The sequence below is a fragment of the Ambystoma mexicanum genome, chromosome 1q (assembly GCF_040938575.1).
Source record: "Ambystoma mexicanum isolate Mex_15411 chromosome 1q, UKY_AmexF1_1, whole genome shotgun sequence".
NCBI classification, from domain to species: Eukaryota; Metazoa; Chordata; class Amphibia; order Caudata; family Ambystomatidae; genus Ambystoma; species Ambystoma mexicanum.
In genome coordinates this window covers 792,549,361-792,574,025 of record NC_090922.1, presented here as the reverse complement: position 1 = coordinate 792,574,025, position 24,665 = coordinate 792,549,361, and the positions used below count along the sequence as shown (strand labels likewise).

General features: G+C 47.0%; 1 protein-coding gene across 6 annotated transcripts in view; it reads right to left on the bottom strand.

Annotated features, from left to right (window-relative positions):
- The window catches only part of ODR4 (odr-4 GPCR localization factor homolog), a 1,066,769-nt gene that overhangs the window by 575,300 nt on the left and 466,804 nt on the right, over positions 1-24,665 (bottom strand). For all 6 annotated transcript variants that reach the window (XM_069641378.1, XM_069641383.1, XM_069641382.1 and 3 more), the window contains one exon: positions 22,908-22,944. In XM_069641378.1, coding sequence (XP_069497479.1) covers positions 22,908-22,944 — 37 coding nt within the window. The remainder of the gene's footprint in view (positions 1-22,907; positions 22,945-24,665) is intronic.

Below are 24,665 nucleotides of genomic sequence, written 5' to 3'. Positions count from 1 at the left end.
AAACGTTCACTGCACTCGTGTGTGCCAACTTGTATTTGTAACGTAGCACAAGTTGAAAATTAACATTTTCCTGGGATGTATCTGACTTTTTCTATATGCAAACCAACTTGGTGTTAATCTCGTTTTTTTTTTTTTAGTTTTTTATTAATTTTTACAAACAAACAATAAACCAAACAAATAGTGCATGTTCCAACAGTTTCAAAACTGTTTTTTGAACTTCCTAACCACTACTCCCTCTACCCCACCCTCCTTGCGAGTCTATTGCATTGAACCTTCAGTTTCCACACCCTGTGGTTCGGTCACCTCCTCCCCAGGCTCAGTCGGGTCGTCCAATGACCCAAACAGTCCGGCTATCAGTGATTTCCAGGCCATCAGGGACTCATTCTCCTCCTCCCCCCCATTGCCACACGCTTCTTGCCATGCCGTGGTTTCGGCTTCTGCCCATTTTTGCAAGTCTTTCCACCACACCTCTATCCTCGGCACATGACATGACTTCCATCCCATGGCAATCCTTCTTTTTGCTAGCACATAAGCCAGGTCCCTTAAATTGCTTAAGTGCCTGAGTTTCTGTGGTCTTGGGAACCCCCCCAGCAGACAGGCCCACACCGTATCCACTACTATCTTGACCCCTCTTCTTTCTAGTTTCTCCTTTACACCCCTCCAGAACCTCTCTATGATCAGGCATGACCAGAACATATGCACCATGCCCGCGTTCTCTTCGTCACATTTGGGGCATGCTTGCCGACCTGCATTCTCAAACCTCGATATCCTCCAAGGCGTCATGTAAGCCCTGTGTGTTATGTACAACTGTATCTGTTTGAGCCTCTCGTTTCTAGACACCTTCTTATGATACCCTGCACCCTTTTCCACATCCCATTTGGGCCCCAACCTCCGTTTCCCATTCTCAACTGCGTGACCTCCTTCCCCACTTTAGACATCAACATCTCATACAGTCTGGAAATCACATGACCCCCCTCAGCTATATCATATATCACGTCTATGGTGGCATCCAATTCTTCCCCAGCACAGTTTCAGGCCATGTTATCTTAATCCTCTGTACCATTCTGTGGTACATAATGTACTGGCCTTCATGCAACCCAGCTACTTCCCATAGCCCCTCAAAAGTAACACTAGAGCCCTCCTGCCAGATGTCCCCCATCGTTGCCACCCCAGCCGGTTCCCAGTGAGTCCGGAGTATCAGTCGCAGCTGAGCGTCCGCCCCTGTCAATACTACCAATGGCATATGCGGTGAGCATGGGGACGGGTCCCCCATCATTAGGCATGCCCTGCGCCACACCTTCCACCCTAGTAGCATCATTTTAGGGCGCCCATGACTTCTTTCAGATAAAAGGGTGCACAATCCTGCCCAAACAACCTGTGTTCGGAGGTCTCTTCGTCAGATAGCCATTTGGCAACATACTGCAACTGGCTCGCCACATAGTACGCCTCATAGTTGGGCAGCTTAATTTCCCCTTTGTCATGGAAGTTCTGAAGCTTCCACAAAGCCACTCTGTTCCGCGTGCCGTGCCACAGAAAGTCCCTACACATGCTATTTAGTTTGGTGAAAAACCCCCTAGGGATCAGGTACAGTATATTCCCGAAGTAATGTAGGAGCCTCGGCAGGACCACCATCTTTAGCATCGCTCCCCGCCCCATCATCGCCAGAGGCAGCTTCACCCCAAAACCGCATGCACTTCTCGATGTTTCTAATGGCCACTTCTGTGTTACACTTATGCTCCTCTTCCACAGTGTGGTATATATTAATCCCCAAGTACCGAAACGAGCGTACCGCCCATGGCACTTGCAATACAGGTAATCGCTCCGATGGAATCCCCTTGTAACCCCCCAATGGGAACATGCTGGACTTCTGGGGGTTCACTGCTATACCAGACAACACCGCATATCTCTCCATCACTTCAAGGATGTACTGGAGATTTTCTTCTGGGAATCGTAGGTACAGCAGCATGTTATCTGCGTATAGGGAAATCAGGTGCCGCTCTCCTTTCACCTCCATGCCTATAGTGTCATATTGTTGCCGCAGATAGATCGCAAGAGGTTCCAGGGCCAGTATGTAGAGGATAGGAGACCACGGGCATCCCTGTCTAGTACCCCTGCTAAGCTGCCAACTCTCTGAAATCACAGATCCTGTCTTAACTCTAGCCAGCGGTTCACTGTACAAAATCTTCGCCCACCTCACATAACCAGGCCCTAACCCATAGTGTTTCAGGGCCGCCAGCAGCCACGGCCACCTGACGGAGTCAAAGGCCTTGATCGCATCCAAGGACACGATTGCCATTTCCTCATCCCTTCCACTGCCAAACAATGATCCTCTGGAGTTGCCTATGATTATTGGTGATGTTTCTATGGGGGACATAGCCCGTTTGATCCGGATGTATTAACTTGCTAATGACCCTCTTCAGTCTATTCGCCAGGACTGCAGTCAATATCTTGCCGTCTTGGTTCAGCATCGACACAGGTCTAAAGGAACCGCAGGTTTATTAGGTTTAGGGAGAGGTACTATGACCGCCTCTCTCAGTGACTCCGGTAAGCGGCCCATCTCGTATGCTTCGTTTATCATTTCTAGCAGTGGGGGGAGGACCTCGTCTATATATACCATATAAAATTCGCTTGGGAGCCCATCTGTCCCCGGGGTCTTACTAGTAGGCAACAGCCTCACCACCTCCCCCAGTTCTTGCAGGGTAATCGGGGAGTCCAATTCCTCTCTTTCCTCCTCGCTTATCTTGGGCAGCCCCATATCCTCCAGCGTTTCCTCTATCATTACACGGCTGCTTTCCCCGTCTTCCCCGTATAACCCTTTATAATAATCCACAAACGCTTGATTAACTCCCTCCTGGGTATCCTCTACGCTACCATCTTCCCTCTCTATAGTTCTAATTGTGGCTCTGGGGGTCTCGCTCTTATATAACCACGCCAAAAGTCTTCCCGGTTTATCGCCTCCCGCATGCTGTCTCTCTATGTACCTTTTATAATTAAGGTTACACAACCTCTCCCAATATTCCGCACATTTTTGCTGTAGCTTAAGTATCAAATCTAGGTTCTCCGCTGTATCATCACCAGCTTTTAAGGCCTCTTCCAATTTTGCTTCCGTCTCCCTCAGTTCAGCCAAAACCCCCCCTGTAGGCCCTTGGATTTCGCCATGGCCGCCCCCCTCATGACAACCTTAAAGGCCTCCCATAATGTCCCCGCCGAGTCCACACTCCCAGTGTTGGTTTCAAAATAGTTCACTATCTCCTCCCGCAAGTCCTCGCTAAAGAAGGGGTCCGTCAACACCTCCGCTCGTAGGCGCCAAGTCGGGATCCTCGCCCTCGGGGGGCAATATTGCCATGCAAGAATCATGGGCAAGTGGTCTGAAAGGACCCTGGCCCTGTACTCTATATGTATGCCATCTCCGCTATCACCTCAGGTGATGCAAAGACATAGTCCAGCCTCGTTGATAACTTCTGTGGGGCCGAGTAATGCGAATATTGCCTTTCCCCAGGGTGCCACACTCTCCATGCATCTTCAAGCCCAAAGTCATCAAGCAGTGTCTGTAGCGCCCTGGCTGCAGGGGCCGGTCTATCTAATTTCCCATCTGATCTATCCACCCTCGTGTTCAGTACGCAGTTGAAGTCCCCTCCCCAGATCACCGCGCTACCCACACACACGCTCAGATTCGCACTCAGTGTCCTAATGTACGCCGCTGTGTTTTGGTTCGGGGCGTACGTGTTAACAATACTCATCTCCCTGTTCTCTACCAATCCCCTCAGCATAACCATCCTCCCGTCTGTCTCAGCCACCACTTGCAACCGCTGAAATGGGACATGTGGCGCTACCCATATAAGTACTCCTCTTGCGTAGGCCGAGTAAGATGAGCCCACCAACACCCCTTTCCATTTTCCAGCAATCATGTCCATCCTCTCACGTGTGAGGTGGGTTTCCTGCAGCAATGCAATGTCTACTTTCTGCCTGCGCAGATACAGCATAACCCTGTTCCTTTTTAAATAGCTATTAAGCCCCTGCACATTCCATGTGAGTATTTTAAGGTCCCCCATGGCCTGGTATGGTCCCGTTCCCTCCCCCCCAGGTATCGCTTAGCTTCAAGTTCCAATCCAATCCATATAGGCTTGCATCCCAATCTAAAACCCCTTTAACCAAAAACACCCCAAACTTCCCGTTCCCTCTCCCCCCTGCCTCCCATCCCTTCCCCAACACTCTTCCCCCCCAACTGTTGCCCAGCTCCATCCCTGGATCTCAGGCTCCCCCGCATCTAGCTCTTTCCGGCTTTCGCCTGTACTCGAAGCTCCGCAGGATGAGGCCGCCCTAGTGGCCAACCTACTACAACTATAATTTGGGGGGTAGGGTACTTCCACCCTGCGCTCCAATAGCACATCAGTGAACTACACATTGCCAAACAATTTAAATATATGTAACTGCCACTATATTCCAGTCCATCAAGTCTGTCACAATCAGCAATATGTAATCGAACATCAGCCTCTCACAGCCAGGCCCATCGTTCTCAGCCTTCGCCTAGGCGCCCTCGGGATGTTCGCTCACCGCCCTAGCAGTATGCATACCATATCTGAGTCACCTTTCACATCCATTTTGTGTCTCTTCCGCGTCTTGATCCGGGCAGCCCTGCAGATCCAGCCATGTTGTTGCTTCTTCCAGAGTGTTAAAAAAATGCAATTTTCTCTTATGTACGATCTTCAGTTTCGCAGGGTACAGCAGCATATATTTTATCCCAGCATCCCGTAGCCTCCTTTTGATAGTTACATAGCTGTACCGCCGCCTTTGGACCAGCATAGTATAGTCCGGGTATGCCATGATAGTACTCGAGGCCCTCTCAATTGTTCTGCCTTTCCGAAAATATTCCAATATTTTCTCGTGGTCTTTATAGTTCAGTATTTTAGCAATTATCGCTCGTGGAGGGGCCCCTGGTCTCGGCTTCCTCATGAGGGCCCTATGTGCGGGCTCCACCGCAAAACCCTGCGAGAGTGTACCGGCCCCAATTGCTTGTAGGAGTAAGTTCTCAATGTAATCAGTCGGGTCCTGGCATTCTTCGCCTTCCGGCAAGCCCACCACACCAATATTGTTTCTCCTCGCTCTCCCCTCTGCTTCTTCTGCTCGAGACTCCAAGTTGGCCACTTGTTTAAGGACATGGATCTCCTTTGCATTGTTGGTGCTGGTGTCCGTGTTAGATTTAACCGCACCCTCCAGGCAGCTTGTGCGTTCTGCCAGTCCCCTGACATCTTGCCTCAGCAGGGAGACTTCGATGCCCACTGCTTCGATTTTAGCTTCCAGGGAAGTGCGTAGGTCCATCATTGCAACCCCCCAAGATTCGTTCAGCTCCGTGATGACTTCTAAAATCTGATGGTTATCAGCCGCTGTGGCGCCCTCAGCCTGTGCCACCGGGCCTTTGGTTGCACTGCCGCAGGAGACTGCTGTGTTTTTGCAAAAATATCCATTGTGGGTTGTTTGTTCTTATTCTTGCCCACGGCCCCTCGCGCCGCCATATTCCGGTCTCTGTTGGGTCTCCCTAGCGTCCGAGTGTCTTTCCAACCGTAATTTACGCTCTTCACCAACCGTCCTGGTGATCTAAGGGCAGTCGCGACATCCTCTCACCGCTGCTAGTTGCTGATCAGTGCCGAGCGAGCGCCGCTCGTGCTTGTCATGGTGCGGCCTGCATTTTCACACCTCTGTTGCCCTCGGGTCCCTGCCGTCTGGGCCAGCCCCCAAGCCTCCACGACCCAAGGCCCACAGCCCCCAGGGGTTTTGTTCTGTCTTCACCTCGCCATTGCCGTTCTTTCCCGGTGGCCGCCGCCTCTATTCGTCCTCTTCAGGTACCCCAGTGTCATTTCCTTTGTTGTCGGCCATCTTGTGTGACAATGGACCGAACTGCCGCCGTCGTTCGTCGAGCAATTCCTCCCGACTCCCGCTTACGATTCTCTCTATCTTTACACAATGAGCAGAGCATACATTCCTGTGCGTGTGTGATCAATTCTGGAACCAATGGCGCACTTTCAAAGGTAGTTTTTTCGGATCATCTGTCGGATCCTCCGAGCTACACGGGAGGCACATCCTACTCCATGGCTGCTTAAGCCACGCCCCAATCTCGTTTCTTTAATGAAATTATAGAAAATTATATATCATTCCCTTTTACTAATGGGATCACCCTATCTAAATTAACCTTAGGTGCTTGTCTGTTATTAGGCAGTCCAAATGTAACTGTCCACAGTCCCAACCTAACTATCTGTAACGCTCACCTGATTCCCGTAGAGGCGCCGGTCTTGACTGGGCGTATACCGTATCTTCAAAGGTGATGTGTAACACACGGCTGGCTCTTTGGGCTGGACCTCTGTGCACTGTATGTTTGACTCGAAGGGTAAGATGTCTGCAGATAGAAAATATGGGATTAATGAACTGGGTTATTGAATGTCTCTCTCTTCTTCCCTTTCTCTTCTCCTGTAGAACCCCGAAGGTTAACGCTCTCACCTTAGGTAAGTGAACGCCGTGCTCTCCATCTGCCTCGGGGCAGGGTGCTGTAACCAGTTTCTTCACTGGATAAGGGGAGCAGGCCTCTTGACTTCAGAGGACTGCTGTCCGTCGTTTACTGCACGAACGGTAAGTTTCGAGTAATTCTAATGTCTTTAAAGTCTTTAGTAATGATGTCTCTTGTTTTGCAGGGTTCCGGCGATGGTGGATGACGGGCTGAAGTGAGTTGAAGATGGAGCCCGTGTGATGAATAGAAGCGCCTGGAAGCACGTAAGTAAGCGCTTGTTGCCTGCTTCACGATGCGCTCTAACTGTCTTTTTATTTTGCAGGTACAAGTTCGGAGCGGCTGCAGGGTGCCGGAATACCCACTGGGTTAGATGTGGAAAGGAGTAATGGAACGTGAGTATTAAAGTTCCCCAATGTCTTTAAACGCACCTTGTTTTGTCTTTCAGATGCGGGATGCAGCGCCGAAGGCCTCCGGAGCGTGCAAAGAGTTGGTAAGCTTTTGTCTTTCAGATGCCGGAATGCAGTGTGAAGACCACCGGAGCGCACGAAGAGTAGGTAAGCCTTTGTCTTTCAGAATGCAGCGCGAGGCGTTGGTGACAGCCGATGGCCCAGGTAAGTGAAGAGCTGTCACTGAAGACCGTAATGCTAACCTGTTCTTTCTTGTCTTTATAGGTGTTGCTGAAGACTGGATTCAGGATGGTAAGCCTTTTTCCTTAGGCCCAGGATCAGATGCAGAAGACACGATGAGCGTTCTGCTGCAGAGGATGCAGAATAACGCAAAGCAAGATTCATCCATCGGGTGTGGTTTAAATAGCCTCCTGTAGTGCTTAGGTGTCTCCTTCCACAGCCACGCCTAGGTAAGAAAAGAGGTCCTGCTTTCCAGAAGAGTTCCAGTGTTCTGAACCTAGGGAGTGGCTCCTGCCCCACCCAACAGGAAAAGTAGTTCCAAACAGAAGAGGATCAGAGGCTCAACTGGCAGGCAAGTAAGCAGCATGGTCTGCTGCAGGTAAGTCCACCCAAGCATTATGAGCCCGGCGCTTCCAGCGCTGGGACTGTGCATATTTATGAGCCTGGTGCCACTGGCGCCAGGACTGGGTCCAAAAGGTCCCAATTGGGACTGGTTGGCACTCGGAACCTGGGTTATGAATCTGCTTCCAAGGGAGTTGGGAAAACCCTGACCTTTTGGAAGCAGAGATCATGACACTATCTGACCCTACAACTAACATGAATTACTCAAAAGAGCCAAAAGAATGTCTCTTCTGCTGGTGGTCTCTCTTCTTGCCTTTCTTCCCAGTGGCTTTCTTTCAATCTGTATCTTGTATCCTATGGTTATTGATATTGAACTGTCTCTCTTTAGAATATTTACTTCTGTGAGTTATCTTTCTTGATAGTTTGAGACTTCCTTTATAAGCTTCTGTAGCTCTTCCCATATACTTGTAGTTCTTGTACTCCACGTTTTCCAGCTTTGCTACAATTTTCCTTAGAATACTTTCTCACCCTCTTATCTTTAATGATATGTCTCTTATCTTCTTGAGGGTTAATCATCCCTAGATTTTGTAGGATATCATACCAATTCTGACTTGCGCTCTCCTGGGTTCTTGGCACTGGATTGCCTCTCTGGTGATTCTGCTCTCTTAACAGTCTCTTTTCAAAACACTTGTTTTACTTTTTTGCGGTGCCCTCTATCCTTTTAGCCTCTATACCTGGGGCTTCCTGCCAGGGTATTTTATCTCTTTCCCAAACAGCGTTATTCATCATGTGCTGTATTGCTGCCACATATCTGCAATTCTGCAGATTTACTTTTCAACTTTCATACATGTGATGTTGAGAAGCTTCTCTTCTCCCGCCTTTCCCATTCTCCCTGGCACCTTTCCTGGTGCAGGGGAGTCTTGCGGGACTTGGCACACACTCAGGTATTCGGTTTCTCGGTTCTTTGCCTCTCGCTTCTCCAGCGTTGCGTTCTCTGCTCCTCTGTAGCCACTAGGGAGCCTGTGGTATTCCCTTCTCAGGCGTCTCAGTGTTGTTAGCTGGACACCTCACCCGCCACGATGCAGCTCTGGTCATGCCACCACCTTGTACGGGTCTTATGTTACTGTTCAAGCAATGGTTCTCCCGCTGCAAGATCCTTCAGCCTCCCACTCTGGCGTTCCTCACCTGTCCAGAAGTCACAGGCTCTGTGACTTTGCTCTGCTCTGCATCTCAAAGGCGTAATCAAGTCAGGAGGCTTCCCCTGTGTACCATGCTCTCCCTCCTCACAAGAGCTATTCGTCTCAGTTATAGCGAAGTCTCTTTTTAAAGAGACATTTCCTTTTCTTTGGTGTGGCTGGTTGGTTTGTACATTGCCTGAAGCCAAATATAAGGATGATGGATTAATCTTCATAAATGGCAGTCCCATCTAGGCAGATATGGCATTGGCTCACGGGAGTTCCTTATCGTTACAGGAGTCCTTGTACCCTGAGGGGGAGTCACTCCCATTGTGGTCCCACTTGCCCAGACCACCAGGAAGGGGTCTTGTGGAGCGACCTAGCCTCAAAAGGGATGGCTCCCCCTTGGGGAGAAGGGACGAATATCTGTGATTCATCACACACCCGACACAGGGGTCAGAGTCTTGCTCATAGACATTTGGTTATTTTGGAGAAACTAGTCATGGGAAAAGGAGGTGAAGACTTTGAAAAGAAGAGCAAGTAGGCAGAACTGTGATACAGTGGTCCAAACAGAGGCAACGTTTGCATCACAAAGCAGCGGGCTGATAACTGGCAGAGAAAAAAAACAATCTCTAACTAGACCTAAATATGACCATAAGTAGTAGCAGTGTCTCAAGTCGGCATATCCAGTCAAGTCCTTGCCTGGTTTTCTTCTTTTCTTAAGGATAGATCTTAATCTCTCTTGCTTTCCCCCTTTCTTTCTAAATATTCCCCTCTCACTTGTGTTGTTCCTCAGGGATCCGCTTTGTCACCCATTCTCTTTAACATACACATCTGGGCCTTAGTGTGTCTCATCCGCGCCTTCAGCGTCAGGTGATATTCATACGCCGATGACACCCAGATCCTGATCTAGTTGGATCTTGATCGGACTGAGGTGTTGTTGTGCCTCCATAGATGCCTGACGGCCGTGGCGGAGTAGATGGGCCTTAAATGGCTAAAGTTGAATGGTGAGAAAACTGAGGTACTGGTGGTGGGTTCTCCTCCTGACCCTTCACTTTGGATTTCAACTTTCTGGCCCTTTTCTTTGGGCCCTCTTCCTGTGCCTGCCGTGTGAAAGTAAAAAATCTGCCAGTTATCATGACAGCCACTCTCTCGATGGAAGCCCAGATATAATCTGTCTGTCAGTCCGGGTTCTTTCATTTGGAAATCCTCCGAAAAATCCTACATCTTATACCACCTTCCCTGCGGCCGCTGGTGGTTGCTGCCATGGTAGCTAGTCAACTGGATTACTGCAATTCTTTGTATCTAGCACAGCCTAAGGGGCTGATCCATCGGCTACAGCACCTTCAGAATTTCGCAGCTCGGGTAGCGACTGGATCACAGTACGGTGCTCATATTTCTCATCCTTCGCCGTCTTCATTGGCTATCAGTGTCCCAACGTATTGAATTCAAGTCACTCTGTATCGTGCGCTTCATGGTCAGGGAGCTGAATATCTGCGTGTTAAATTTTCTCGCTACCTCCCCAAGCACTCTTTAAGATCTGAGTCCGCTGGTCTACTCTGTGTACCATCATTTCGTTGTTCCCGATTGGGTGTACGTGCCTTCTCTGTTGTAGCAGCCCAGCTGTGGAACAAGCTGCCTGTCCGAATGAAAAAGCTCCATAACCATCTGGCTTTCAGGAAGATCTTAAAAACATATCTTTTTTTAATCACAATGGATGATGGTTGATGGCTGTTTATCAGGGTTCTTCTCTCCAGCGCCATAATGCCTCTGGGCGACCCTGCGCTTTACAAGAAGCCTTAACATAACATGTGTGTAGATGGAAGAGAGGAAATACTATGCATAAAGGAAAGGTTCTGTTTTATTATCGGTTTAGAGTAAATATTCTTCAGGATTGTATGATATGTTTCATGCACACAATGTGCAGTTAAGAATCTAAAAACAGCACAGGTGCTAGAATGCACAGAACAAGACAGCCAGTAATCCTTCAAACTCCTGTATCCCAATGTGAATTTTAAATGATTTAACTCCCTAAGACTGACTACCTCGAAAAATAATTAATAGCGAGCAAAAAAGATCAAGCACACGTGAAATTAATAAAACAAAACAAAGACAAGCTTAAGGTCCCCAGCATATGTCTGGGGTTGCCTTAGTCTCGTGGAGGAAGTATATGACCTAGCAATTCTGGCAGTAATGCACTTTTTGCAGTGGCATCAAGCATGATTTGCATATGGTCTTTCCCCTTCTATCATGGCATGGTAGGCTGAATAACTGTTAGGCAGAATCCTGTGCAGTTCCCTTGGGGAACACTGCAAAAAGATTAAGACTACAGGAGTAAGCATTAAACCCAATTGGTAGCAGTCTATACCACCCAGATTTACCTGGTCGCTATGGCTGAGCAGTCAGACTTCTCTCAAGAAGAGTAAGGCAGTATACAGAGGATACACAATAGGGCTAAAAACACATTAAGAGCAAGCAAACACTGACCAGAGCTTGGTATCAAAAGTATATAGTTATTTATTTAACACACACTTAATGAAATACACTAGCACTATAAATCCAAGCAAGTTCAAACACAATCAGAAAAGTATACACACCTCCCTTAAGAATTATTAGACAAGTCTAAGTCAAAACACCACTTTTTGTCAAAACTTAGATGGCACTCCAATAATTACGTAAAAGGGAGAGAAAATGGCAGGTCATGAAAATAAAACAGTTCCCAACACTTTTAAAAGACCAAAACAAGTTAAAGAAGACAGAGTCCACTGTAGAGCAAAAGTTCATAGGCCAGGCCCACTTTAAATGGAGCAAGGTGAAATGTTCCCAAGATCACACAGTCGAGAAATGCATTCAAGTCTTTGTAAAAATGTTCAAAAGAGGTTGGGTTGATTCAGAAGGTAAAGTTAGAAGATCTGGGGGCCAACCCAGTTGGAAAGACAAGGATTTAAGGGTCACCTTTAGCAAACCATAGAAAGGGAGGCCAGGTGGAACACAGTACCTTTATAGTTGAGGAAGCTCCAGCAGTGCCAGTTGTTCCTGGCAGCGGGTGCAGTTCGTGGTTTCGACCAGGGGAACAGATGATCCACTGCCCAGGGAAGAGACCAGCCGCGGAGTTCGTTCGTTGAAAAAGGTGCATTCCTGTTATTCGCGGTCACAGTGGTGAAGCTTGGCTATCCGGCCGCCGGGGTGCTTGGCACGGGTGATTCGACCAAGAGATGTCCTGGAAGGAGAAATGACGAACTGGTTGATCCCACCAGCTCAGAGGAAGAAGACTCTTTCAGCAGAAGATCTTCTCTTGTCGTCGGGAAAGTGGTGAGGTCGTTGCAGCAGGGCTCCACTGGTGGTGTCGTCGTTGCAGATGGCTCAGCTTCTCCCCTCTTTGGATTTCTTAGGTCCTGTGGGGACTTCTGAAGTTCCAGTCCCAAAAGCCCTGCTTTTATGCAGAAAAACCCCCATTCAACAGCCTAGCTGTCACTCATACATGCTAAGTGGTGAGCCGGGTGGCTCACCACTGGGCCATTCAGAACAGAGTGCGACTTGAGTTGCTGAGGCAACGCAGTCCAGGGTGCCAATTCCCCCACCCACACATCCTATGGAACCCAGACAGAGTGGCACCAGTTGGAGGGCTTCTGTGGAGAAGCCCGTCAAAAAGTGGAACAAAGGGCCCGACCTTGGTTGGAGTTACAGAGACGGACAGGAACGCCATTTTAGAAAAGAGTTCTGGCAAAAAGACCCAACCGGTGATTTAATATGAAATAAATAAACCGGCGGTATCTTTAACATTGCACCAAAAAGTGGTGCGTTTAAAATCAATGGGAAAATCCCAGAGGAAATATTCTGGTGGAATATTTTGCGTGGTAACCACTGCCACCAGCCAGAAACTCGACAACGGGGGACTGGACAGTGCCCCCATGGAAACAGACCCAGGGGCAATCTAATTAACCCCTTCCAGTACTTCCACAATATGATGGTGTGTACTGGTTCTGTTCACAATTTTGGACTAGTAATGCCAATGATGACTTTACATGCCCTGGGAGACAGTAGTCAGTCCCAGGGTATGGAGTATATGTTTGGGGGTCACTATGACACCCCTGTGTTACTGCACTGAGGGTGCTGTGAAACACACACACTAAAAACAGATGATACCCTATGGAGTAAAAGACCCCATAGCCCATAAAACACATGTAAAGACAAAGGAACACCTCAAATCATGTCTAAGAGTGGGAGTAAAAGAGTCTCTTAGCAGGAGAAAAAACAAACCCCAAAAATCCAGCAAAGCTCCTGGGGGACTCGCTAGGTTTGGGAAATTAGCCTTATAAGAGAATTCTCCCTAACAATAACTATGGTTTGGAGTATTGCCTAGACCTTTGCTAGTGGTTTTGGATTCATTAAGAATACCTCATCAATCATTTTTCTGTGTTGCAAATGCACTTTCTTGTTAATGAGTTAAGGCACTGCGGGAGGACAGCAGAGCAGCAGCAGCTACTAACCTGCTTACCTTGATACCCGGTCCTGGCAACAGCTGAAGATATTTAGCACATTAAGGGCTTACATAAGTCGGAGGAGAGAAGATGGTTAGAGCAGTGCTGGCAATACAGTAGATGTGGGTATAGGGACCAACGAGGCAGTGACTGACAGCATGATTGAGGGTGAGGAGGTCTGTGATGTCATGCGATCAGTGCTCCTGGCAGCAAGCTGAGTGAGGGGAAAACCGGAAGTTGGCCCCAGCCAGCCATCTTAAACTTTATACTGAATGTGACGAATCCAGGGATTTCGGTCCCTTCTCCCCAAGGGGGAGCCACTCCCATTGAAACTAGGGAGGTAAGCCTGCCATACCAGACCCTCCCCAGGGGTATGGGCATGCTGTATCTCACTGGGAGTGACTCCCCTTAGGAGACAAAGACTCTGCATTCCACCTAGTCTTCTCCGCTTATATGGGAGTGAAGGAGGTTAATTTGATAAAATCTTTACCTCTGCCTTTTAGAAATGCTGACCCACCTTGAGTGTGAAGTCTTGTAACCAGAAATGTGTCTCCCATTACAGAGACCCATAAAAAGATGTGTTGATCCTCAACTGGAGAAAGGAGACCAGCTGACATAGAGTCAATCAGCTGGTTAAGAGACATGTCGAATGGATGCCAGTGCCATCATGTGGAAACCAGCTCTGCCTGGAGGCGGGGCCACAGAGTTGCATGGTAGGCGAGCAGAGCCCAGGTACACTGACCAAATCAGGTTTTCCCCCTGCGTCCTGAGAGTTGCAGACAGAACCAGCAGAAGAGACACTGGCAAGGCCACGAGAAGGCCACCGCCGGTGAGAGCCAGAGAAAGCACCGGCATGTCCACAAGGTGGTTGCAGACAGAGGCCAGAGAAAGCAAAGGCGAGTACACAAGAAGACTGCCATCGGAGGAAACCAGAGAAAGCATCAGCAAGCCTATGAGAAGATTGCCACCAAAAGAAAGCAGAATAAGCACCAGTGAGCTTACAAGCGGGCTGTTGTGGGAAAGAGGCCACTGAGCAAGCGAAAATGCTGTTGCCACCACCAGAGCCACTGACCCTCCCTGGAGAGAGTACCGCGAAATAAAAGGTAGGTGGTTTGGGCCTGAGAAAGGGAGATGGCCAGTAAGGCTCTGCAATGAAGACGGGGAAGCATCAGAGTTATTAATATCTGAGAGGGGCAAAGCTCATTAGAATAATTCAAATCGCCAACCCAATGTAAACCAAGGAAACCGTCTAGGTGAGAAGATTACATGAGGAGAAACCCTAGCAGGGTGCAAGCCAAGTGGCTAGAGAACCCAGTGAAGGGCTAAAGTGACCAAACCAAGATATGGATAACGAGGTGGACCAAAACACAGAAAGTGACTGCAAACCTGAGAGGAGGTGTAGACAACCTGAAAATGGGCCTGTCAAGATATATTTATTTAACATTTGTAAAGTGCACCAAACACTCAGGCATCAGGGAGCTGGTTGAAAGCAAGCAGTACATCATGTAATCAACAAACAAACAAGAAAAACAGGATCAGGTGACCGGGGGAGTGAATGTCTTAGAGAGGAGGTTCCATGGATAGGTTGTCCTGGGTGAACAGCAGTGTCTTGAGGTGTTTACGGAAAACCCATTATGATTGTTCAGCTCTCAATTTATGTCGGAGGGCATTGTAGTTTTCCGTGGAAATAACAGGGAAGCTTGTGCCCCCGGCTCTTTTCAGTTTGCAGCTTCAGAGATATCTGGGTGCGATGTTGGCTATGCATCTGTGCGTGATGGCCAGTGTTTTGAACATAATCCTCCGTCGAATGGGGAGCCAATGTGCATTTTTCCTAGCCGCTGTGATGTGCTCACGCCCGGGGATGGTCAAAGCGGCCCTGTTTGCTGATGTTTTGGGCTGAGGTGCCTGCAAAAAGGGCATTGCAGTAGTCCAATCGTGACTGTATGAGAGCCCTAGCAATCGTGAGGCAGCTGTCGGAGAACAAGAACGGCCTGCAGGCATGAATCTGTTTCGTTGTGTGTGCCGTTGAGGAGGCAATGGCATTGGCCTGCCTATTTAGAGACAGGTGAAGGCACGCCTCTAAACACTCACACCAGAAAAAAAAAACTCTTGCAAGGTTTTATTTCTACAAAGTAGATGTGCCAGCAAAGAACTCTGCTGCCAAGGAACGTTCTAAGCAAAAAGGGTGAAAGCAGAAGCTTAAGAGGGGACACAGCATCATTTATATTCAGTAAAAACCTGCACAGCTGATTGCTACGGTCCTATACATGGTCGGCCTGCTTCGTAGGAGATACCAGGCCATTGGTCCCAGCCCATCCGTCCATTTTCCATCACGTGGGTTGGCTGGGCTCATCGTCTCCAGGGAACCAAGGTCGAAGAACCAATTAGATACAGTTGCTAACAGTATTACTCTATCATTATACAGGGCACCTGGCATGAGCCTCGGCTGTTACAGGGGGAGTCTCGAGGTCACCCTGACCCACACACATTTCACTCATCCCAACCGCATCTTTTTGCTTCCAAGGCTTCCACCCTCGCTTTTGAACTATAATGTATCCCTCCCTGTACTTCGCATTACAAATCAAATAATGAAACACTTGTGTCTAGGCACGTTACAAATGCCATATCATATCATATCATGTCATTATGAAATAAAGGTAGGGTGACCATTCTATTACATCTTTTATGGCTGGTTGGTTTATTGTCTGGGCTCAACTGGTATCTCTGGAATTCAGGGGGTTTTGGTACTAGCACAGTTGTAGGGGCTATAACTGGCAGTTGATTGGGTGGGGGTCGGAGGCCTGCTCTGGCCTGTTTGGGATAACACGTGCATCACAGCAGCTAACACTATCTTGTGGCCTTGCAGAGCACATTCTTTCTTGGGATAAACATATTAGCAACAATTTTAGAACAAATGGGAGTTTCTGTGGAAGTTAGTAGCGTGGGCCTCTCTCATCAGTGTTTGGGGCTGTTCAGATCTCCCCTTCAGACTCGCGGCCTGTGTGTCCCAACACACCAAATAATACTGCATGGCCGTGCAGCCCCCATGCTTTGATTCGGACTACAAAATGGTGTCTGTTTATATGCACGCAGTAAGTCTAAACATCTACATTTTGCATAATAATTTGATTGTGTGGGAGACCTTAGAACCCCTCCTTACTCCCTAGTGTATTACAGTTCTTCCAATGGGACTCTCCTCACCCTAACATGGCTGGGGGGAGGGTGGGTGTTATGGGGTTGTTCCCTTCCAAACACAGCGTTTTAACCACTTATGTTACGGTTATTTTGTTTCCATCAATGATAAATGCTTTGTATTTTGGGTCAAATATCCCAAGCATTTGAAAGGGGATGAGAAAAGAAACCCTTTTTATACTTCAGTGAAATTTCTAAGTTTGTGAAAGACTGAAAACGGCTAATTGGAAAAGGATTAAGAAGCGAATCGTTTTTTCATGAACTGCATCCCAACTAAACAACTTTTGGCTAAGGGACTGTTGGCAAAGGCCAAACACAGGAAACTCTGACAAAAGTTTATTTTTGAGAGCTGTTATCCGAGAAGGTCAGCCATAACCTGTAACAGGCATTTATTTTATGTAATATATTTTGTATATAGTGGTAGCGGCAGCTTAGATAGATTAGGATTCGGACTGAGGACAGACTATTTTGACAAAACATCCTGACTTGCACCTTACGTTTTCAGTTGCAGATAGGGAACCTCATCATAGCAATAGGGACAGTTAAGGTAGGTTTTTCATTTAAGTTAATAAAAATGCTCCATTTCCAACTATGTCCAGTGATCTGACTCCTATTTCTGGTACACAACATGAAGATCAGAGGAACTGACAGCAAGCCACAGGAGTCCAGGCAACAGAACTACATTCTCGCGCTGCAAAAACCTCTGCTTCACACAACAAAACACATGATAATTTAAAATTCTTTGGCAAGTGTTCACACTCACTGTACTACGGCCACACCGCGAGCTGTTTAGCCAAGTTGTGGATCCATCCCAAAAAATAAAAAGCAAACACATGCCTCCCACGTACCAATTAATCTGAAACCAGAGGTGTAGAAAACCCTCAAATATCCTGTATCTCTGAAGTATGGGCAACCAACACTAACAATTGCAACTTTGCCCCTGAATCTGCTACACTGCAAGGGGATTTTGCCTCTCTTTTCTCCCAAATCAATTCCTGCAGAGAAGACATTGACCAACGAGTAACTAAGGAGGCATTCATTCCAGCTTTGCAACTCCTACTGGTTCTTGAGAACAGAAATACCCAGGATAAAATGCACAGGTTTAACCTGCCAGTAGATGTAAAGGTTTATAGTGTATTTCTGGAACCCTACGCCCCAGGCTCCTGAAAAGTAACATTATGCCCAACTTCAAAGTTGATGAGCACACCATACACCATCACAGAAAAAGCAAGGTAACAATCTTCAAAGTGCTACAGCATATTTCACCAAGGAAACTGTTCAAATGCTTAAGAGGTTTCTTGACCTGCATCCAAATTGTCTGGTGGATAATAGATAATAGCTGAATTTAATGGCATGTGGTGATCCTTCACAGACCCAGAACACCATGTAATGCTACTTGATTCCAAACGCCAGGAGGAAATCCAACTGACCAAACATCAACACTCCAAAGTGGAAGATTGTCCCAAACACAGCAGTGTTATTAATAACGCAATTTAATGGCAACACTCTCTTTAGCTAGGTGATGAGGTATGCTATGAAGGCTAAAAGATGAAAAATACACCTGCACCTTTACCTGAGTCAGTTTCATTCAATCTTTAGTAGTAGCAACACTTCTAAAGCTGCTACAAGTAAGCCAGCGACAGTAGAGTATTCAATTCATAACTTCATGAATGCTGAACCAGGGAGTTCCACAGATATATATAATGTTGCTAATTGGCAGATTTCTGGACTGTATTACGTGGGAATCAAAGTTATCAAAACATTGTCTCCTGGTACAGCCTTCCTTCTTCAGGGATACAATCTTGCAATTCCTCAGTGCACAAGCATTTCATAACAAACTGTTAAAACGCCTTACCAAGTGTTTCCCCAGCATTTAGTCCCCCCCATTGGAAGCACCGGAGACCACATACCAAAACGAGAAAGGATCAGGGAGGGAAGATTAAACTCCAAGATGGTGCACAGGCCAGTTTTAGGCTTGGTCCTGCCCCCTAACCGAAAGCATCCCAGGTGTACTCATGAACATCAACCAATCACAGTCATGTCCCAATTATAAACCACAGGTGGCAATTCTTTCCAGGGAAAGAGGAAAGAGTAGAAAACCTAGAGGCTTCAGACAGGGAGATGGATAGTTGGAGAAGGTTATGGCTGGCGGTTGGAGAGTGTTAGGAGGATCGATATATAAGTGCTGGAGACGAGAGGGGGAGAAGTCAGTGGGTAGGTTGGTAGTAACAGAAGGTGGTTGGTAAAAAGACAGGAGTAGGTGACATGAAAGTTGAGGGGGACAAACACTGCTGTCCCCCCCTACAATAACGCCCATGGGAGTAGGTGAAACTAATATGGGAGGAGGTGCGGACAGTAGAAAATGTGCCAATAGTGGAAGCACCAACTGCCAAGAAGGAGGTGGCCAACCGAGATAGGAAAGGAAGCTACAAGGAGGTTGTGTTGGCCAATGACAGACTGTGGAGGAAGAAGAACCAGGCAAGGAGAACACACAAGGGATTACCCGGGCAATGGTGAAGTGGACATGGGGCTACCTTCTTCAACACAGAAGTTACTGCTATATCAACTAGTCAAAGAGAGGCTCCAACTGGAAGAGAGACTTTTTGCTTTTGTGGAACAAGGTCAGAACGACTGGTTCAGGAACCCCTGGGAAAACTGCAATGCCACTGGGAGGTGAGACGTTATCATACATAGTGTGACAGACTTTATTTTTCCTTCATCTTACCAGTTTGCTTTCAACCCTGTTTTGGTAACCCGTGTACCAATAAAAGCCTGCAAACTGATCAACCAGAGTGCAGTCTTTTGTGCATCCCCTGCAGGCCTTCTGACAGCTGGTATCTTGACGATGGTACGATTTAATTTCCTAGATTGTTCCATGTAGGCCAGTGTAAGTAGGAATTTATATAATGAATTTGACACAGGTATTTCTGGCAGCTGGTTGAAAGTAGTGTGTACTAGTGGGAAGCAGAGGAAGCTGGTAGGAGGTAGTGGGTGTAGTATATGCAAGGTCCTGAGTGCACAAAGCCAAACTTTGACCCAGTCCAGAATGCTGCCCCTGCAAACACCATACCACTCTAGAACAAAGTTTTCATATGCCATTTTGGGATTAGACTTGGAAGATCATATCCTGATATCTAAATCCATCTAATTGTCACGTTATCATTCTGAAGTCACTGACCACAAATAAAGTCTATCCCGGTCACAGGGAGCACTGCACATTCATAAAACAAAATGCAAACAGGCTTTCAGTTAAGAAGTAGAGGGCATATGTACCCTTTACACAGAGGAGACATGCTTTCACGGATCTATGAGGATGGATTTATAGGACTATGCTGCTGTAAGCACATTGCTGGTAATTAATGCAGGCACAGAAACATTGGCTTCAACACTTTCTGCGAAAGAATCAGGAATAATGTTGGTATGCCACATGTTGGATGGGCTTTCCCCTTTATCCTGAATCCTGCTTTTTGGGAGCAGGGGTGTTGCTAGGTCTGGAAAAGACCCGGGGCTACGCTGATGTCGGAACTGTTGGGACTGGGGGCTAGCTAGCCTTTTGGCTGTAGCTCCTGAGATTCTATCCGGGGCTACAACCAAAAGACCAGGGGATATAGCCCCCTTAGCCCCCACCCCCTAGCAACGCCTCTGTTTGGGAGGCATCGAACACCACCCCCAACAGAGTGCCTCAGAATGTACCTTCTGTGCCAGCTTTGCACCATCATCCCTGCCACCTACATGTGTTGCTACGCCCTGTCTCTACACACCATCTCCCCAAAGTCATGCTGCAAATGGAGATACTTAGACGATCATAGAGGCCCCCAGTTCCTCCCCTCAATCCCCACACTTTCTCCCTGTGCTCGTTTCACAACATTTAAATACATCTCAAACGTATTGGTTTCCCCGCACATTTTACTGAGATGGCTTAATCTTGACCCCCACGCCCCTCATTAACAGGCTATTCAGTCCTGGAGACATCTGAAGAGTTGATATGTCAACAAACCGTAATCTTTGCCTATTTTTGAATTGTTGATGCCCTTTGCATGGAAGGTATTTATGCACTTTCTTTCCAGTTGTTTAATTAGATTAGTTACAGTAATTATACAATACTCCCAGCCCATGGAGCATCATATGGCAATCTTGCCTTATTTTGTGGGTGCGACTTTCTGCCATTTTTCTCCCACGCTGTGCATTTTCCTGGATGCCTCTGGGAATTGTGCTCAGGGTTTTCAGGCTTCCAATTGAGCCACTCAGAGCTGTGTGCGTAGTAGTGTGCATTTGTGCATGCATGCATGTTGAAGGAGCTATGTGGGTTCCTGCATGTTTGGGGAGGAGGAGCCAGTTGGGACTCTAGCTTCCTCTGAGGCCCATGTGGGACCCTGCACTGCATGTGTGGTGAGGAAGAGCCGTGCTCAGCGGCTGTCCGGTGAGTTGGGCACAGAGGATTCTGCTGGAGCCGTGCTCTATATAGGGTCAGAGCTTATATAGGCACCCGTAGCCATTTATATTGTGATGAATCTGATGGAGTTATCACCAATTTCCCGGCAGTGACCTCCTCCCATGTGGCCAGGGGACGGCAGCCGCTACCCGATCCTGACCCTGGGGCAGCTATATTAGGGAGGATCACATGGGGTTGGGGGGAGACAGCATCCGGTCAGGTGTCATGGCTTCATCAGGTGAGACATAGTGTCCCCTATTTTTCCTTGAAGATAACCGTCCCATGTTTAATACCTTCATGACCTATTGCCATACCTCTACTCCTCCTATGAAGAATAGAGAATCCTTTCCCCCAGACCTGAAGGCCAACCATCCAACTTTGGTCTGCCTTGTGAAACTTAAGAAACCGCCTTTTCCAGTTCCACTTGTCAATCATCCAGGAGCACTCTAGTTGTTGCTCACATGCACCTGTGCCCGGAAAATGTAAAGAGCAGAGGCAGAGAGTTTATGTTGGCTGCTGCTGTTGGTGAGAGACAGCTGCACCTCCCTGTAAAGTGCGAGGAACCGAAAAGCTCAGACAGGCATGGTGGGGCCAGGCGGCTCACCGACCAAACAGAGAAGCCACTGCACGAGCAGGACACGCAGCGGGAATGCTAAGAGCCGGCGAGAGACTCCTGGGTGTTCGCAGGTGACAGCAAGGAGCGCTTCACTTACCGAAGCCTGGAGCGAAGCAAGCATGTCAAGTGGAAGCCGCGAAAGACAGGAGAGTGAAGAGAAAGCCATCTCGAGAAGGAAGCAGGCGCAGTAGCTTCACCGGCTGGCTGCGGGAGAGCTCAGGAATACCAACAAGAGCCAGTGAGTCCACCCACAGACATCGCGGACACCAGAGCGTATCAGCAACCGTGCCAAATGCAAATAATCATAAACAAAGCAACAGAAAGAGATAAGGCGAAAAGACTTATTGTAAAAGGGGGAAATGAATTGCAAACAATGTGAATGTATGCAGTGCAAGTACATGGGAAACCCAAACAGAATATTATATCAAGAAGATATATTTTCCAACCAAGTAGATGTACAACTTTGGGAGTGGGCAGAGACCCTGCATGAACAGAAGCCCTGACAGGAGCGTATACCAGGCAATTACAAGTATGTGAATACAAGAATCACTGGCAGGAGAGTATACCAGGCAATTGCTAGTGTGTGAATACAAGAAGTCCTGATAGGAAATATTGGGGCCAAGAAAAGAACTGTGTTGATCAAAAGGGAAGGAGTAAAGCCCTAGCAGAAAGTACAACAGGAATCCAGAAAGAGACACAATTATTAGGCCAAACAGTTTTGTGTGTCAATGTTATTGGGAGCCAAGAAAGACACCAGGAACAGTTGTTTGTGAAACATCAGAGAGAAAAGGGAATCACCCTCGGGAGCAAGGACCTTTATCCTTGAAGAACGTGTGTTGGAGCCATTTATTCTTCCTTCATGAACACTTTTCTGAACGACTCAGGGTGAAAGACATTTCTTTTTTCACCTTAAAGTTTAGTTTATAGTGTGAGGGTCAGAATAGAATTTTGGACACAGGACAGTTTTGTTCTGGACATTCTGACACCGAACGATGCTTAGTTTTGGTTTAGTTAGGGACATTTCTATTAAGGGCACAGTCAGAAAGAAAAGTCTTCAACCAAAATCATGGCTAACTTGTGTCCAAGTTTCATTCCTGACTCATCACAATATATTATCTCCATAACTGGCTTCTATAACAAGACACATTTGCAATTGCCCATCACTTTCCAGCTTCTCACCATACCCTCTGTCTCTTTATTGTAGGTTTTTGTGATTATCTTGCGTTTCCTGGTGTCGATTCTCAAATTTGAAAATATAATACAAATGTTAGTAAGAAAAAATATAAATCTGGAGATGGATTCCAGGGGAAAAGTTTAGAGATGCCACGCTCAGCTCATTGATCTGGATGAACATGGCCGCAATGAGGTAGACAGGCTACATGTTTAAATGTTTTGAACATTTCAGGATGGTACCAAGCTTCAGGACACTGGAGCATTCACACACCATGTGAATCTACGAAACAGCCAATGTGGAAGAAGTATATGCTTTTAATGGAAAAAATGCATTGCAAATGTAGAGGCATACATTTAAAAAACATGCTTACCTTAGCATCTCGTACATCATAAGTTCGACAGATAATTCTGAAGTGTTAAGTAAAAGATAATTTAAAACAATGAAGCATAAATAGGTAATTACAGATAAAAAAAGGGTTAGATATGATGAAGACTGCATGTGTGCTGCCTGTCTGCCAATGGGTAGCCGCATGTGTGTGTTTTATGTGTGCATTGTCAACCTACATGCTTGTTGGATATGTGCGTTTGTCACTGCGCTAGTTAAAAAAAACAGTTCTCTTGTTGTTGGATCTCTTTTGCCTATATCTGCCTAGTTTACCACTGCTCTGTGGATCAAATCGCCAGATTTAATGTCAGACTGCGACCTATGAAATGCTGTTGGTGGTGGGGAAAAGCGGGTAATGTGTCTGCCACAATGTCGGACGTGAGAGACTCAGCCCCAACCTTACCTCCCCGACATAAGACTGACTGCCCTACATCCCCAAAACCTGTTGATATTTAAGAAAGTTCTTCATAGGTCTCTGTCCCTTTACTTCCACTCCCCCACTAAGGGTCAATGCAACTCATTTGAATGCATTGTGGAAGGCACTGGTTCCATGTCCACCAGCACAGCTCAGAGAGTTGCTGTGCATTAAGAATCGGGTTCAAGTTTGAACGCCAGTAGAAAAACTCAGCAGCTAATCATCTGCTGTAGTGAGCTGCAGGTAACAGGATTAAACGTGGGCAGGGACAAATCAGCATTCTGACCTTCCCATCTTATACCATGAGGTTGTGTACTAATAAGGCCTGCAATTATAGTGCACAAAGGGAATTCACTTTGTGGTGTGTGTATGAAAAATAGTGAATGAGGAAACTGTGATGTGATTTGTTTTCCTCTCCTTTCTGGTTTGCATGACCACTGGAAATAGATGGGTGATGCACTTGGGATGGGCTCAAGAGTAAGGGGGCCTCACACGGCTGGGCAGGATTGAGAGTAGGTTTGTATATTTTGTGTTGATCATTTGTATTGTGTACGTGACATCCTGCATATCACGCTGTAATTCAACTTTTTATTTTAAATGGTCAATGAGAATAAGCTTATAGTTTAGGCTTCACTGAAAAGTTGGAATGATGTAGTCTAAACTGCAGCATGTCCATTTTGTGTGAACAATATGTCTTTAGATTCAAATCAAGCTGTCTATCAGCCAAATTTCATTTGAAATGTAGGCATAAGGATCGATTTTGGTATGTTTGCAACTTCTATCTCTGCCATAAGAGCAGAAGTTGGATTGATGCTGCTGCAATTGCCCAGGCAAGAGATGTAGGTCACTCAAGAATAAATAGAGACGGGCATGACTATGGCAGGTTGCACTCTGAATCCAGGATTTGAGGTTTTCTGAAGATATTTATGCCAGAATACCTTGTCATGGTAGTGTTGCTCAAAGGCATCCCAGAGCTTTTGGCTCTATGGTAAAAATAAATGCGCCAAAACGTGACTCTCAAATGCAAAGTTAAATTATTGTATGTACACACGTGTAGGCATTGGATATACAGAAATGAGAGTATCATAAACCTGTGAAACATGCATGTGATTGTGAACCGTATCAACTGAAATTCCACACTAGCAAAAGCAGCGATTTTGAAACGATAACACCAATATGTGAGACACCCATGGCGGCAAAAACGGGAGCATGGCAAACCAAGAGAGTACCAAACCTGTGCACCATTAAAACCCTCAGACACAGTGCTGGTGGGTCGTAGGACCCAGTAGTTAAGATACCAATGGAGTAATATCGAGTTTGAATAAGGGG